General features: G+C 40.9%; 2 protein-coding genes across 3 annotated transcripts; one reads left to right on the top strand and one right to left on the bottom strand.

The window, feature by feature from the left end:
- kcnv2a (potassium channel, subfamily V, member 2a) lies at positions 1-7203 on the top strand. Its single transcript, XM_074618136.1, has 9 exons — positions 1-619; positions 1357-1494; positions 2038-2216; positions 2318-2489; positions 4436-4627; positions 4973-5227; positions 5325-5441; positions 5693-5818; positions 6249-7203. The coding sequence occupies exons 1-9, from the start codon at positions 482-484 to the stop codon at positions 6552-6554; spliced, it is 1623 nt and encodes a 540-aa protein (XP_074474237.1). The 5' UTR covers positions 1-481; the 3' UTR covers positions 6555-7203.
- Positions 7204-7903: 700 nt separating this feature from the next.
- pum3 (pumilio RNA-binding family member 3) lies at positions 7904-16166 on the bottom strand. Of its 2 annotated transcripts, none has more exons than XM_074617444.1 (18): positions 16041-16166; positions 14831-14898; positions 14550-14747; positions 14015-14189; positions 13673-13748; positions 13455-13548; positions 13232-13298; positions 12923-13097; positions 12715-12818; positions 12128-12206; positions 11748-11846; positions 11312-11365; positions 10959-11039; positions 10650-10792; positions 10085-10307; positions 9909-9996; positions 9347-9437; positions 7904-8870 (listed from the first exon to the last, which is right to left on the bottom strand). In XM_074617444.1, coding segments are annotated over exons 1-18 (1947 nt in total). In that variant the 5' UTR covers positions 16043-16166; the 3' UTR covers positions 7904-8740. The 2 variants fall into 2 exon arrangements, with proteins under 2 accessions (XP_074473545.1, XP_074473546.1); XM_074617445.1 differs by having other exon boundaries at positions 14831-14903; positions 16048-16111.
- Positions 16167-16588: the final 422 nt, after the last annotated feature.

The raw sequence follows: 16588 nt of genomic DNA, 5'->3' as shown, positions 1-16588 counted from the left end.
TGCTGATAGTACAAACTAGAAATAACGGCAGAATACTTTGTGTTAACATGCTAACACGCTCAGCTGAAAAACATTATTTGACATTTTGAAATATTAATTTGACAACTATATGGGATAAACAGATTTGTAAAGATGGTTGGAGTAAGTGGGAGGGGAGAGAGAAAGAGATCAAGAGATGGATAAAAGAGGATAAGCACCCAGATCATCTCAGTCAGCTGCATTAGAGGATGAGAGTCACTTCCTACCTCATTACTGTGTTTGTGGGTCATCTGTCTGAATGTTGACATGGTTCCTTTCAGAATCAGTCTGAAAACATTTCCAATCTGTGCATGCATGTTTACTCATTTGTACATCTTGTGTGTGTGAGATCAAGGTTGTGTGCAGGATGCCAGCTGTGTATTTGGTGTTGAGAGTTGCCAGGATGTCTCTCCGAGCAGGGTAATTGATTTTAGGTTCAAGCACGTACGCATTCAGCAGCACCATGTTGACCCACCTCAGAGCCCGCAGCAGGAGTTTGTTCCCCAGCTACAAGCCCGGCAGCCGGACTGAAGCCCTCGAAGATCCGGTTGACTATCTGGACTTCACCAACACCTTTGTTAAGCCATGGAACTCCATGCAGGTCAGACACTTTATTTATTCATGTTATGTGTGTTGTTTTTGTTCATTTGTTCTATTTGTTCTTTCTCAAAGCTCTACTGCTCTTCATTTTACAGGATTTTGTTTTCAAATGAGAATAAAAATCATGTCACTTTGTCAAGGTTAATGTAGTTTACTTGAATAAATTAACATTTTAAATCTTCAGAGCAAAATACAAAACTGTACACAAGACTGTTATTGTTGATGTGTGAATGGATAAATCACAAAACTGTTTCAAAATCAACACATTTTTACTGTTCATTGGTTAGATATCTGTGGGGCTACTTATGAATATTTTCATAATTATATTAATGTTCCAGAGCCCAAGTTGATGTCCTCAATTTGTTTGTTTTGCCTAACCAACAATCAAAACACAAAGATATTCAATTTGCTATAATATAACTCAGAGAAAAGCAGCAAATTCACATTTTCTGTCAACATACTGATCAGTTAATTTACTAATTGATTTAGCAATTCAATTAGCAAATCAGCAGCAATGTTTGTTGTTATTCTTTCTCTTTTGTCTTGGATTTCTGTCTGTAATTATTCTTTAGTTAGTATGATTCTCATATTTTGTCCATTTCATACCCAGTATTTGCATCCATTTTTTCAGTTTTATTATGCTTAGTTTGACCTTTTCTTTATATGGTCTGATTCATCTTGTATTCAAACTTAAAATGCTGAATTCATCAACGTTAAGTTGTTGTGTTATTTTTGAAGGATCTGGGCAGAGACATCTACGATCTTTATGCCGAGTATGAAAATGAGGGGGAGGAAGATCGACTGCCGGTGTCTCCCTCCCACCTGCTGCTCTCTCCAACCAAACACTTCTCTCTCAACATCAACGTTGGAGGATCGGTAACTACTCAACTTCTACCAAGAGCATACTGTTCAGCTAGATGTGTTGAAAACCAGATTGATATAACCTTTTTATCGCAACTCACTCACAAACTCACTCGTTCACATTTAGCAGGCTGCAGATTCTCCACCAGGCGGAGCTGTTCAGTCACTGTCACAGCAACTCGGCACCTTCCCGAAGGGTTGTGAGGAGTTAGTTATGTGTTTATTTGTGTTTTAGAACATAACCGCCGTGAAAAAATCAGAGAATAACGTTTTAATTCTCTGATTCACTGCTTTGTTCTCATTAACGCCGCTCCCTCTCTTCATTCACTCTATAGCTCGCTCCACCATCGCTACTCTCTCTCTCCCCCTCACTCGCTATTTGAGCCGTGGAAGAGTGGCTAACTTTTTATCACCCTCGATAATCATTTTAAAAGCCTTCTAGTGTGTCCCAGCGTCATTCTCAAAATGTTTCAAATTCTTTTACTTGCTATTATACACATTTATTTATTTATTTTATCTGTATTTCACTTTATTCTCTTAATTCTTCCTCTTCTCCAGGTGTACTACTTGCCCTACAGGTTAGCTGCCAGGTATCCGAAGACACGGATTGGCCAGTTGGCCACGTACACAGACCACAGCAGGAAGTTGGACCTGTGTGACGACTACCTCGTCCATAGCAACGAGTACTTCTTCGACCGGGACCCTAAAATCTTCCACAACATCTTCAACTTCTACAGGTTAAAATAAAATACATTGTAGTAGTGACTCTCCCCCTTCTTTAGATGATTTCTTGGAATAATTCTGGACCTCGTTCTGCTGTCTCCGTCCTCTCCATCAGAACTGGAGTGTTGTGCATTAAAGACGATCTGTGTCCCCGCAACTTCCTGGAGGAGATAAACTACTGGGGCGTCAGGATCAAGAACAGCCAACGCTGCTGCCGCATCTCCTTCGAAGAGAGGCAGGACGAGCTGAACGATGAGCTGAAGATACAGAGAGAGCTGATAGCAGAGGTGGGTTGGACATGTGTGTCTTATAGTTTAGTAAGAGACGTAGGGACGGATGGTTCTAGATCTCTGAATCATTGTCAACATGTCCACACATTTGTCAGTAAAACCTCAACTGGTGTTCTGGTGAATTTCCCCAGTGGAGAAACAACTGACATAATCAGAGCGTTCGTGAGAGGCAATAAAGTTTGTGACATTATTAGTGACACCTTAAACACAGCATTAGTTACAGTCATCAGTTACAGCTTATTTAAAGGGCACATATCATGCTCATTTTCAGGTTCATCCTTGTATTTCTACTAGGTTCACAAGCTTTAACGTTAAAAAAACACATTCTTTTTCTCATACTTTTTCTCTCTCTGAATAGGCAGCCCATTCGCACGAAAAGGCATATAAATGCCACAATAATGCGTGTTTAGCAGGCAATAAGTACGCCTTTCTTTATTTCCGCGTGTCATTTGTACGCCATGTATCCTGCACTGATCGCAATGTAAACATATCCGCATATTAATGCCACGGCAAGAGTTAGTGACGTAGTATAATAAGTAATAAAGACCAGGTGGGGAGGCAGATGGGTCCACAAACACTGGACCTTTAACCTGGAGACACGTGTTCGAGACCGATGTTGACCGTTGTTTTGTAAGTTACGTTAGTGACGTTTGTCACATGGCGACGTGTTGTGTTTTCTGTAGTTGCTTTACCTTGTTTTCGTTTGTATTTTCTTAGTTTACTTACTTATTTTAAGCCCAACCATGACGTTTTCTTGCCTAAACGTAACTGTGGACGTTTTGTGTCTAACGTTTGTGTGGCATACAAATGACACATGAAAAGCGGCATATAATAGACACTCAAAAAGGCTAAAATGCGTACTCATGACACGCGGAATGTCCGTGTAATGTCGTGGTATTTATACGCCTTCCCATGAGATCGGGTTGGATATATACCTGTATTCACCCTCTTGTCTAAAACGCTCCGTTTTAGCGCCTGTGTCTTTAAGACCCCCTCCTGAAAAAGCCCAGTGTGCTCTGATTGGATTGTGAGAAAAAAATATGGTGTTAAGGCAGTTATAATGCATGTGACATAGGAAGGGGAGACCAATCTGAATGTTTTCTGATCTAGGCAGCCCAGAAAAAACTGACTGGGTTGTCTTATTTCACAATTTGTGGGTTGGTAGGCATTCCAGATACCTAAATGGATGTGCACAAGCCCTGAAAAGACAGTTTTTCATCATATGTCCTCTTTTAAAAGACCTATTTCTCCCTTTAGGCTCCATATGTTTAAAAATACTGCAAATAAATATGTCAAGTTCAGCAGTTTATGTTTTGATATTTGTACCTGTGAGATTTAGTTAGTAATCTGCTGGCTGACTCTGTTTCTGGCTGACCTACATTATAAATCACTGCTCCGCTCCGCCGTCTTAACAGATGGAGAGCTGAGCGTAAGCGTTTTCTTGGCACAGATTTAGACAGATGTTTCCATCACAGAGGTCTCACTCTGATGCAGTTTGTTGTACCAGTTTCTTCCCTGTTGTGTTTTCTTAATATTTAGTTTTTGCTTCTTTACGTTTTAGCGATTTGGACAGTTTGGTTGTTTTGCTCTGCCCTCATTTAAAATTAGATGTTTTTTATAAACCTTTAACTCTCATTTATTGCTTAAATACATGCTTAGTGTTTACCTACTGTACTATCTTACACTTAAAGAGTGTTCTGTTTTGTTTCATCCTTCATAAAAATTACATATTCTAGAAAAGAAAATTCATTTTAATTTCTATGACTGGCCACAGTTGGCCACTTTTTAAAATATAATAAATAATAATAATAAATATTAATAATAAATGTAATTAATTAATTTATATATAAGTTTATTTATTAATTTATTTATTGCCATGAAAAAGACCTTTCCTCCTGTTTCTGTCCTGTGACTGGGATGTATTTCTGTCCCGTGTCGCCCAGCTGGAGATGGAAGAGAACGAGGTGTTATTCGACGGCTTGACCTTCGGGTCGACCCGGAGGAGCATCTGGAACCTGATGGAAAAGCCGTTCACCTCGGTCACCGCCAAGCTGATGGGCGTCGCCTCCTCCATGTTCGTGCTGGTCTCGCTGGTCGCCATGACGCTCAACACCGTGGAGGAGATGCAGTACAAGGTGTGTGTTTTACTTTAAGTGTGTGTGTGCTAGAAGGGTAAGAAAGCAAATGTGTTCTGATCAGATTAGCAAGAGTGATGATCACACAATACTCTTGTGAATGTCACTTTAACTTTATATTAAAAGTTGAGCTGTCAATTGATTCAAATATTTAATCGCGATTAATCACATGATTGTTCATAGTTAATCGCGATTAATCGCAAATTAATTGCACATTTATTACAGTTTATTCAGTTTATTACAGTCCTGTGACAACCACAGTTTACAGAAAACAATTACATCATCAGCAAACAGTCGAAAACAGGATTAAAAAAAAAAATTAATAACTATTATTTTCTCTTCCAGACGGCGTCGGGCCAGCTCAGCGGCAGATTCTATGGCGAGTACGCGGAGTCGTTCTGCATCACCTTCTTCACCCTGGAGTACCTCCTGCGCCTGCTGTCCACCCCCGACCTCAAGTGTTTTGGACGCAGCGTGCTGAACATCGTCGACCTGGTCGCCATCCTGCCGCACTACCTGCAGATGGTCCTGGAGCGCTTCGAGGACGAGGACATTCACCCACACTCGGGGGACATCGAGAACGTGGGGCGTGTCGGGAAGGTAAAAGAGGGGGCTGATGGGAGAGGTTGGGATGAGATGATCAGATTTATTTGTCTCTCATTGGTTCTTCTTCTGTGATTTGTCTGTCTATCTGTAGGTGGGTCAGGTTCTGAGGATCATGCGCTTGATGCGAATCTTCAGGATCTTGAAGCTGGCTCGTCACTCGACGGGCCTCAGAGCCTTTGGCTTCACGCTGAGACAGTGCTACCAGCAGGTCTGTCGAGGAGGAATAACTTTTTCTTGCATTTTGTGTTCAAGTATCCACCAAATATAGTGAGAATTAAAAGACATTTGTAGGAGATTGTTGCAAATGTTCAAAATGCCTTAGAATCTGTGAGTAGAAATGGCCATGGCCTGTATGGATAGATACTAATGAAGACTTCTACACCTCACAATTATGAGCAAAAACATGAAGTTGACATAAGGAGTAAATACAAAATAAAACGTGTTTGTTTGTGTGTGCAGGTGGGCTGTTTGCTGCTCTTCATCATCATGGGCATCCTCATATTTTCAGCCATGGTGTACACTGTAGAGCACGACGTTTACAACACCAACTTCACCTCCATTCCACACGCGTGGTGGTGGGCCGCTGTGAGTCAACACTAACATTCAAACAAACTGTCAATCAACCCGCTTTCTATCTGTTCTCCACCCGCTCTCTGCGTGTACAATATAATACAGCAGCCAATATACTCACTTTAAACAACACATGGACAAGAGGCTGCAATGTGAGCAGCATTCGTCACATCTTTCCTGCGTACTTTGTGTGTTCCTGGAAGATTCAAAAGTGAATCCACTAGGGGGCAAATCAGTGCTGAATCATCCCTGACTAACACAAATACCTGAATTTTGACTTGAAGGGATAGTGTGGGTGTTTTGAAGTGGAGTTGTATGAGGTACTTATCCATAGTCGGTGTACCAACACCGGAGCAAAGCAAGAGGCTTGTATCAGATGAAGTGCAGCATCCCATTTCTGGAGTTAAGTCTTTATATTTTCTGTTTTTGCTCTTTCATCCTCCAGGTGAGTATTTCCACGGTGGGCTACGGCGACATGCTCCCCGAGACCAACCTGGGCCGCATCTTCGCCTTCGCCTGCATCTCCTTCGGCGTCATCCTCAACGGCATGCCCATCTCCATCCTCTACAACAAGTTCTCCGACTATTACACCAAGCTCAAGTCCCACGAGTACGCCGCCGTCACCAAGGCCCGCGGGAAGGTGCAGTTCGCCAAGAGGGCGGCGAAGAGGTTGGCCGAGTACTGCGAGGACGTCGTGCAGCCGAGGACGTCACACCTGCAGTGTGAGCCAGGTGTTAGATATCCACAGTAAGATTTGTCTGGAATGTAGGAGGGACAGTCAGGGATGGGAATTGAACCTGTGACATTCTGGACAGGATATTTTACCATTAAGTGGCAGAGCTGGACTGCAGGAGTCGTGGCGGGTATAACCTATAACCTGCTGGGAAATCTCCACCTGTCTGGACCTCAGTTTAAAATGTCAGGATGGTATTTTTCCTGAGGGGACATTTAATTACGCATCTTTTCATCCATCCGTCCTCCATAGCTTTATATTCTTGTTAAGCCTATCCCAGCATGCATTGGGAGAGAGGAAGAGACACACCGTCTGAGTCAGTGGGGTTTGGACTAGATTGAAAGACCACATTTTGGTACATTCTTTCTTTTCTTATTTTATTTTTTATTGCCAAAACGCTATAAACTCATTCTTATATTCTTTTTAATCTACATACTGTACATCTGCGCTAAAGCCGTCCGTACCACCATCATCACCGACCGCTCCTCTTCCTCCATCCACACTCTGTCCATTAGTCCCTAAAGCTCACAAGTAATCCAGGATTCAGGAGGCAACAGAAATAAATCATAAGTTGAAGACCCGACATCTGGACGATGGATATTTGACCTGTTTATCTTCCTCGTGCGTCTCTCTCTTTCTAATAATAAACCTATGTCTCTTTATCTTGTCGTCATAAAGCTGTGCAGCTCTCTCTGAGTGTGTGTGTGTGTGTGTGTGTGTGTGTAAAGGTAGTCTAACTAGAGCAGGAAATGCTTAACACTGAATCCCCGAGCTGAACTGATTATACTAAATCATCAGTGTCACTGGATCAGTAGCGTTGCAGTTGTTGTCGGCTCTGCTGTAATAACTTCCTTCCTTTGTTAATGGTTAATAACTGGTTTGTAAACCATCCATAAACATTATTTGGGTGTTATTAGCAACTGATGATTATAATACCTTGTTAAATGGTTAATAAATACTTTATAAAGCATCTATAAACATTATTTAGATAGATAGTTTATACTTTGTCAATAGTTAATAATTAGTTTATGGTCCATCTATCTATTTAATGTTTAAAGATGTTTTACAAACTATTTCTTAAAGGTTTACAAATCATTTGATAATGAATAACAAATTCTTAATACAATATATAATTTAAAAACTAATTATTTCATATTACACTAACTAATGATAAAAACGCATTACTAATAATTAGTAAACATAAGTTATTTTACTGTTTACAATGAAATTAACTAAATTCAATTAACCATTTATAAATGATGGTTATTATAAGGAACATTATATAATGAACGTTTATATATAAACATATCTTATAATGAACGTTTTTAATTATTCACCATCTGGTTAAAGTACAAGACACACTTAAGTACTTACAATAATGTTTATTTTTGCAAACATGTTAATAGCTGATACAATTAGCACTCACAAGGTACAAAATCTTAGAACAAAAATCTGAAACTGGATGGCACAAACAGTCTGGACTACTGGACAGCTAGAACCTGTACAGCCCTCGTTAAAGGGCCAGTTCACTCAAATTACCACAAGAAAACCTTGAGGGTGTATGTTGCCATGGAGATGGTTTTGGTTTTATTTGTCCAGGTTTTGAGATTATCTGTCCGTCTGTTTTGTACTGAGCTACAGGAACTGAAATACCGTTATTCTGTTATAGAATTAATCGTATTTACTTTGCTGTTATTTTTCATTCGGTGTCAATGAAACTCAACACTTCCTTCAGATGTTTAAAAAATAATGTGTTTTTTGAACATTAAAGCATGTTGTAGTAGAAACCCAAAATACAAGCATGAACATAGTTCTTCTGTTACCATGTAAGCTTTTAAGTGAAAGAAATGTTGAGTTTTACTGAGTGCAGCTTGACCGTGATAGAAACAAAAATGGCAAAGTATATTATATGTTGTACGTTTACGTTATGTGTACTGTTGCTGCTTGCACACAAGCGGCATCTGTGTTTTCTCGTAGCATCACCTCGTCCACAGAAACATCTTTATTTCATTATTCACAGATACAATTTCACGTCCATTTTTCCATCCGGGACGGTCATGACATAACGGTGCTCCAGGTTGTATCCACTTCCTGGAAACGGTCCCATTCGCAGTCTCGTTGGCGTTTTCTGTGAAAAAGACCCACTGCTGCTGCGCAGGAAGTGATGCGTTTACCATCACCAGTCTGTTTGGAATAAAAAAAGTCTACTTGTTCAGATTCTCCAGCAGGATTTCAGCTCCTTTGTTGTTGCTGATGCTGCTGAGCTCTGATTTGATGGTCTCCAGCGCCGCCTTCACCTCCGCGGCCACAGACTTGTCGTAGCTGTTCAGGAGGCTGCGCACAAAAACACGGGCAAAGATTTCAAAAAGGTTATTATACAATAATATTATTTAAACTATTTAAAATGCCAATCATTTATCCATGTCTCTTGGAACATGTAAACAGTGCAGCTCATGTGATGTCATGGCTTCTAGGTTTGATTTGGCTGTTAACCATTTCTAGTTATCGAGAAACAGACAGGAGCACCGGAGAAGGAAAGGGCTGTCTGACGGCAAGATAAAGTGGTGAAAATATTCTAAATATAGCATACACTTAAACGGATATCGTTCTTTTAGGTGGCTACAATAAGTTGTTCTGCCGTCCACAGCACTGTATTGCTTTGCTCCAGTGCTCCTGTCTGTTTCTCGATGCTGGGGGCGTACAGACCGTCATCTACTGTAGGTAATCAACCTACTATGGATAAGTACCCACTTCAAAACACCCGAAGCATCCCTTTAAGTAACAGCAGTGTATCGTGTAATCAGACTGACCTGCAGAGCACCATGGCTCCTCTGTTGACTTTGACCCAGCTCTTCAGTGTCTCTGTCCCAACTGTGTCCACCAGTATCCTGCCGAACCGCTCTGAGAGGACAAGCGAGGTAGACGTCAAAAGGGGGAAGGATAGAGAGAGAGAGAGAGAGACAAGGTATAGTTATAGATAATTTAACTTCTATTTAGCCCAAGGAGGTTCTGTTTCTGTCACCTTTGTCTTGAAAACTTCATTGATTTCAATGCAATTTGGTGGAAAGTTGGACCATGGGTCAACAGTTTTTAGTGCCCTCTTGTGGCCGTTAAATCATTTTACACTTTCACATAATCCTGTTTGTGTGTGAGGCATACAGACAAAGCTCTTTAACTTTCTTTTTAGTTTCTCATCAGACATGTTTTCTTGTGATTCTATTTTCTATCCCAGTTGCCGTACATTAAGTTATTTTGTGAGCGTCTTTCAGCGCACCAGAAATTAAATTGACTGACAGAAAAAGTCTTCAAGTCTCTGTAGGTTCATTTTCACAGCATGCTGACATCAAATTGACATTGAGAAGCAATGTTTACCTTCCTTGCCGGCCTCTGCCAGTTGCATGTCCTGCTCCATGAGCCATTTCAGCACCAGGTGTCCTGCTGGATGCTCCGCCATGTGAAGCTGTGGCAGAAACAAAAACTCAGAGTGAAGAACTGCCCTTCTGCTAACCATCCTACCAATAACACACACACACCCACACACACCCTACCTGTCCATTGGTCCCTCCTGGCACCAACTCATGATTGGCCAGCAGAGCCACGGCCGTCATGGCGGGCCGCAGGTCCCCGCAGGCCGACGCCAGGATGTCACTAATGGTGACGCTGGACGCCTTGTCCGTTACCATGGTGGCGGCGTTGTCACGGAGATGGTCCAGCAGCGGGGGGGAGACGACTTCCAGCAGCTCCCTCCTCCGAACCGCCATGTCCTTTTTACTGAAGAGAGGAACACGGAGCTGATCTCACTGTGGTTCATTTGGGCCTTAAACAGTTTGTCACCATTTACATCACTCTCGACTAGCTGATGCAGCAGATTTATTTCCTTCAAGAGGCCGTTTGATTCAGGTCATTATAAATATTTCATAATGTCTCATGTATTCATTTAATATTGAACATTTTGGAGCTTCATCATTTTTCAGTGACTATGATCTTTTTGTGCTTCATGGCTGTTAACATTGTACCTCCTTTCCTTTCTTACTGACAGCTGTCACACCTTTAGTTTCAACAGGATTTGTTCGGAAGGTCGAGTCTATCAACACACACACACGTGGTTGTTACCTGTGAGTGTTTCCGTCTCCTCGCTCCAGCACCTTGATGATCTCCGGCAGCAGGTGAGCGGGGTCTCTGGGGTTCAGCAGGTACAACAAAACCTTCTTGCCGTATTTATTACCGATGACCTCATCCAGAGACAACAAGATCTCCTGAACAGGTGAGACAAGATGTTTCTTTAACATTAACTACAACTGTTCTCTTTTCACATCATACTTCTTTTATTTTTTTTAGGAAAAAGTGCAGTCACTATGGAAATAATCAGGATTATCATTGAGTATCATGCAGCATCATCAAACCACATGACATCAGACTTACTGAGAGCACGGCCTGTTTGACCAGCTTGGTGTCGTCCACGCAGTCGAACATGGCCAGAAGAACCAGGTGACCAAACTCTCCCTGTGGACAGATAACAATCAGTCTGAGGAGGTTTAACAGCTGACACATGAACAACAGGAGTTTAGAGGAAAACTTCAAGATCTGACTGTTTGGACTGATGATTGAGCTCAGATATTTCTACACATGTTCTCAGCTGGTAAGGTAAACCTTTAGCCTCGGTTGAGACCACTTCTAATAATAATCATTTAGTTTCTGATCGTCTCTAAAATCTAAAGAGCAAATAAAGCATTGACAGCGTGTTTCTAGAATGAATGAATGGAGCAGCAACTCACCGTGGCAAACTTCACCATGTACGTCTTCATAGTTTTGATGATGACTTTTCTGTCCTGAAACGTGGAAAAATAAAACGTTTGCTCAAAACAAAGACACTTTGCACCAGACATTTATTCTACTTTAATACTTTAATTTTCCTGCCATTGAAAGGCTAAATGTCCTCATCTTAAAGGTACAGTGTGTAGGATTTAGTGGCATCTAGTGATGTGGTTGCAGATTGCAACCAACTGAGTACCCCTCTGCTTACTCCTCCCTTTCCAAGACTGAGGTAATGTAGCGAGTCAAAATTGTTGTCATTGATGTAGTCCTGTAATCTGTGTGGTTGATCCAAACTAAATTTCCTTCTGGACAATAATAAAGTTAAATCTTCATTAAAAAACAGAGTGTGTTGTCTGCTCTGTGTGTGTGTGTGTGTGTGTGTGTGTATACACACACCTTGGCCGTCCCGTGCCACAGACAGTGCATAGCCACTCGTGCTCCGTCATGTGTGTGAGCCATGTAGACGACCGACTCTCTGATCGACTCGATCATCTCCTGCTCACATCAGAACAAACACAAACCAACGAGAGGAAACATGTCAGTGGTAAATACAGTCAGCACTAAATACACTTATTAACCTGTCTTTTATTTTGAAATTCATTCATGCTCCTATGAAACTAACATTTGTCTTCTTCATAGGTCGAATATCTGCACATTTTGTTTTGTTTTCTTTACTTCTTTAATTTTCTTTAGTTGCATTTTGTATTATTTTACAGAGAGATGTATTGCTGCTCAAATATTTACAACATTATGTGAGATGTCAAGGACCTGCTTACCGTTCTCGGTTTTTCGGGTGCTAACAGGAAGAAGTCCAGGAAGACTTTGTGGACCAGAGAGTGTTTGATGACTTGTTCTCTGAAACACAACAACAGAAGTTGTAGTTAGATGGTTTAAATTCTGCGCATTAATAAAATACAATCAAAGTAAGAGAAAAAAATGATAGAATATTAATTCAAATGGAATTAAATCAGATAAGGAAAAGGGGGAATGAAAGGAAAAAGTAAAACAAAACTGACCAAAATTGTGTTCCAAACTCATTCAAAGCAGCTCTAGTTCTGACATTAAAGCAAATGTAATTTTCACATTAATCCAATCCTCAACTGAGTGAATTTCTCTTCTCTTCCTTGTCGGTGATATTTTACCTGCAATTAACATGATATCGCTTTGTTCTCTATTTGTGTTTCTATTCTTTTTTTGACGTAGCGCTGCAGCTAACCATTATGTTTCCCAAATAAATATTTAACAAGACAGATAAAATGACAGAAAACAGGGAAAATGGTCATCACAAGTGCCCAGAACCTGAGGTGACGTCTTTAATGATGTGTGATGAATGTGTGATTAGGTTTTTGTTTTCTCGTCTTACTTCTGAGCCATGGGCGTAAGACTCTGCTTCATCTCATCGATGATGTTGTTCAGCTTGTCCGGGTTCGCCTCTGCAACTTTCTCGATGGTGTTGCACACCGTCGACTGGAGGCACAGGCAGAGAAATGTTCATAGTTAATCCAATACAAATATCCTGGAGTATAATAATATCTGGAAGCGGCCCAACACTATTGCACGTGTGTGTGTACCTTGCAGATAGTGAAGGTGTTCCCGTACAGCCCCTCGGTGAGCATGAGTCTCTGTGCGAGCACGGCTTTGTCGTTGTAGGCGTACTCGATGATGGACGAGGCGGCGGCGTGGCGAAGCATCGGCCGCACGTGACCTTTAAATTTGACCATCACAGCCGCCACCAGCTCCTTGTTCCTGTGTAGAAAATACAAACAAACAACTCGTTCACACATGTCCACACACAACTGAAACGTCATCTATATCTTTCAACTGAACCACATTGAAGTCTGATGTAAATATGGACTTCTGCTGATTCTGAGCTGACTCACCCGTACATCAGCATTTTTTTCACCACGTGTTTGCCGTACTGCGACTTACACAAACCGATGATGTCCTCTGCGGGAAACAACAAAGCACAGACGATTAATGTTTGTTAATAAGCTGTTCTTCTCGTAGTTTATTTATCAGCCACAGAGGAAACTCTAAACACACACCAGGCTGATCACTCTAACATCATCATCACAGAACAGGACACAAAACCTGTCTGCTCACCTTTGAGCTCCTCCAACACTTCCTTTCTCTGCTCGTGGCTGCCGAACTGGATGAAACACTGCAGCACTCGCACCGAGTCGTGAGCAAACGCCATCTGGAGGCAGGAGAGCACAGTCAGAAATTAGGCTTCTGGTCTGACTGCTCGTGTTTCTTGAACCTTTAGTCCTCTTTATAACAGTGTCTCTGTGTTCCCAAACATGAGACAGAGTGAGACTCACCTGTTTCATCTTCCCGCGGATCAGGTCATGGAGGTCCTTCATCAGTTTCTTCTTCAATTCGTCGTCGCACTTCTTCCTGTTGACACACACACACACCGCCATCATCTGTCAGTGAGCAGGCAGCAGCGCGCCATTCACGTTACATTTGTACTAGTCAAATTACCACAGCAAACAGTTCAAGGACTCTTCTACTTTATTGTATGTCTATGTATACTCTTCTAGTTATTTGTTTTATGAGTCTTTGTGCATGTGGGGCGAGTTTTACTACACATATATGATCTGTTGTGGAATGTTTCAGTTCACTTTCTTTTTAGTTTAAAAAGGTAAAAAGGGCAGAAATACCTCCTGAGGTCTCCCCACACTTGTTTGCACTGACGGATGATCTGGAACATGTCCTTCCTCTCCGCCTCCTGTCTGCTATTCTTCAGGTCCTTCTTCTTCTGCTGCCTGTTCTTCTCCTCAGTCGGCTCCTCATTCGGCTTAAACTCGCCTTTATTCATCCTCTTAGCCATCGGACCTGATCGCGCGCACACGCACACGCACGCACACACACACACACACAGACAGAGAGAGAGAGAGAGAGAAGTCACTCACAATGTTTCACACTTCAGGGATAATCATCAAGAAGAGATTCAGGCTGAATCCAGGCAGCGAAGGAACAGGAGTTAAAGACACAGTGAAACAGGCAACCAATCGCAAGTCTTGAATCATATAGCATTTGATGAGGGCTAATTGTGAATCCAGGAGGAACACAGACACATGAAGGAACTGTGAGTGAAAACACTAACTTGTTAACATGTTGAGTAACGATGGGAAGTAAAAGACTGAAATATGCAAAACCACATTTTGATCTGACAGCAAGCAGTTGTTTTCTCACCTTCACCCTCTTCTTCTTTATTTTTCCCTTTAAATGTCATTTTCCTCTTCTGCGGCCCCGTCCCGCCTTTGGAGAAAGCAAATTTGCCGCCATCTCCACCAGGTCTGCCTTTCCTCTCTGCGTTGTTGTACGGCTTGAAGGGCTTTTTACCACCCGGCTTACCGCCTGGTTTTCCACCGAGTTTGGTCCCCATGGAATCTGGACAGAGTGAGACATGCCGGGTGACAAACCTGGTTGAAAGTGATGGTGTACATAGCTGGTTTATGTTAACTAGAGTTTACCTTTTCCTTTCTGTGTAAACTTCTTCCCATCTTTAGGAGAAAAGGGTTTTTTGGATTTAGCCTCCATCCTAAAGTGCGACCCAGAGAGAAACGGAGATGAGGACAACAGCAGAAAGACATACAAGTAATCAGAAATCTGGGCTCCTCTGGTTAGCTGGCCTTACAGCTGCAAAGCGACTAATAGCATGCAGATGGAAAGCTCCACATTTTGTCAATATACAAAGATGGCTTCTTGACTTCATAGATATAGCAGGTATGGAGCACTGGGCTGCAAACATGCACTTGACAAAAAGAATATATCACATTGGAAACAAGCAATCACTACAATTAAATCCTTCATATAATTGTTCTCCGAGTCCCCAAGGTCTAGTGTTGGTGGGATGGGAGGGACCCAAAGGGAGGGACATAGTTCTAGGTGGCGCAGAAGTTTTTATTTAAATGTCTTTTTGTTGTTATTTGTTTTGTTTTTTTTCTTTTCTTTTTCTGTAGCTGCTTGCCAATTTTGTAATGATTAGTACATGGACATTTGTGATTATATTCTTTTACTTTATTGGTGATCTATCAATTTGTAACCCCACCCCCCTATATAATTCTGCTTAAATACCAATAAAAAAATGGATCACAAAAAAAAAGAAATATGGGCTCCAAAACATTTCACATACCAAAGTCCCACATATTTCTAGGACTAAAAATCACAAAACAGCAATACACTAAATTATCGTATTCACACTTTATGAGATTTTGACAATTCAGAGGGCTAAGAGTTACTTTGCAAAGTGAGGTTTTAAACGCAAATAATACCAAGTTCTGACAGTCAAAGAGTCAGACCACAGACAAGAAAATACCTGTCTACTGATGTTAGACCCATGAATAAGTTCACACTGACTAAACTGTTTCATGACTTACTCTTTTGATACTTGAGCACATTTTGCTAGTAATACGTTAACATTACGTAATTCCACATTATACAATTAACTTATTTCTATTAGTTTTACATTGTGTTGTCGCTACTTTCACTTGGACAACCTTAAAGGGCTAGAACTAGTTTATTATGCTATTAGCTATCTTAACCTAGCTAATATCATAATAAACAACGGGTGTCAACAACATATTATTATACTATAGATAACGCTACACACTTCTGCTGTTTAACTGTACTGTTAACGTGAATAAAAACATGATATATAGCATTTATATTAGAGTAACTCACATTACAGAGTCTCTCACACGCTGCTCCAGATCAGTCCCATGCGTTCAGGAACCAACACGGTTTACGGCACAAAACCGTCCAATCAAACTGAAGCTTCACTGCCGTAAAACTTCTTCTTCTTCATCTATGGTGTTTATTGGCGATTGACAAACCAGCTTAGAGGTGCATTACAGCCACCTACTGGACTGGAGTGTAAAGCAGTAGATTGGCAGGAAAAAAATAAAAAATAATAAAATAAAATACAAATTTATAATAATAATAATTATTATTATTATTATTTGATATATTTACTGTATTGTTATTGTTGTTATTATATATATCTTGTCCTAGTTGTTTTTTTTATCACTATTATGTAGTCATATTATTTCTTTATATTAATCTTGTCTCTAGGTGGAGGCTTCAGATAAGATAAGTATATTATTCATTTATTTTTTTTGTTATGTTGTATAGTCTTAAATTGTGCAAAACAAATAAACAGAATGAATATGATATGTGCCTTTTTGACTGTGCAATATTTTTCTCCCTAGCATGGCAAAGGCATGACCCTG

The sequence above is a fragment of the Sebastes fasciatus genome, chromosome 19 (genome assembly GCF_043250625.1).
Source record: "Sebastes fasciatus isolate fSebFas1 chromosome 19, fSebFas1.pri, whole genome shotgun sequence".
Lineage (NCBI taxonomy): Eukaryota > Metazoa > Chordata > Actinopteri > Perciformes > Sebastidae > Sebastes > Sebastes fasciatus.
This window is presented reverse-complemented; position numbering and strand designations above follow the sequence as displayed.

Coding starts and splice junctions, on each gene's coding strand:
- pum3 (XM_074617444.1), bottom strand. Junction 13,299..13,454: donor AGTGTTGGAGGAGCTCAAAG/GTGAGCAGACAG, acceptor TGTTTCCCGCAG/AGGACATCATCGGTTTGTGT. Junction 11,847..12,127: donor CACCCGAAAAACCGAGAACG/GTAAGCAGGTCC, acceptor TGATGTGAGCAG/GAGATGATCGAGTCGATCAG.
- kcnv2a (XM_074618136.1), top strand. CDS start 482: ATGTTGACCCACCTCAGAGCCCGCAGCAGGAGTTTGTTCCCCAGCTAC. Junction 5,442..5,692: donor TGAGACAGTGCTACCAGCAG/GTCTGTCGAGGA, acceptor TTGTGTGTGCAG/GTGGGCTGTTTGCTGCTCTT. Junction 5,819..6,248: donor ACGCGTGGTGGTGGGCCGCT/GTGAGTCAACAC, acceptor TTCATCCTCCAG/GTGAGTATTTCCACGGTGGG.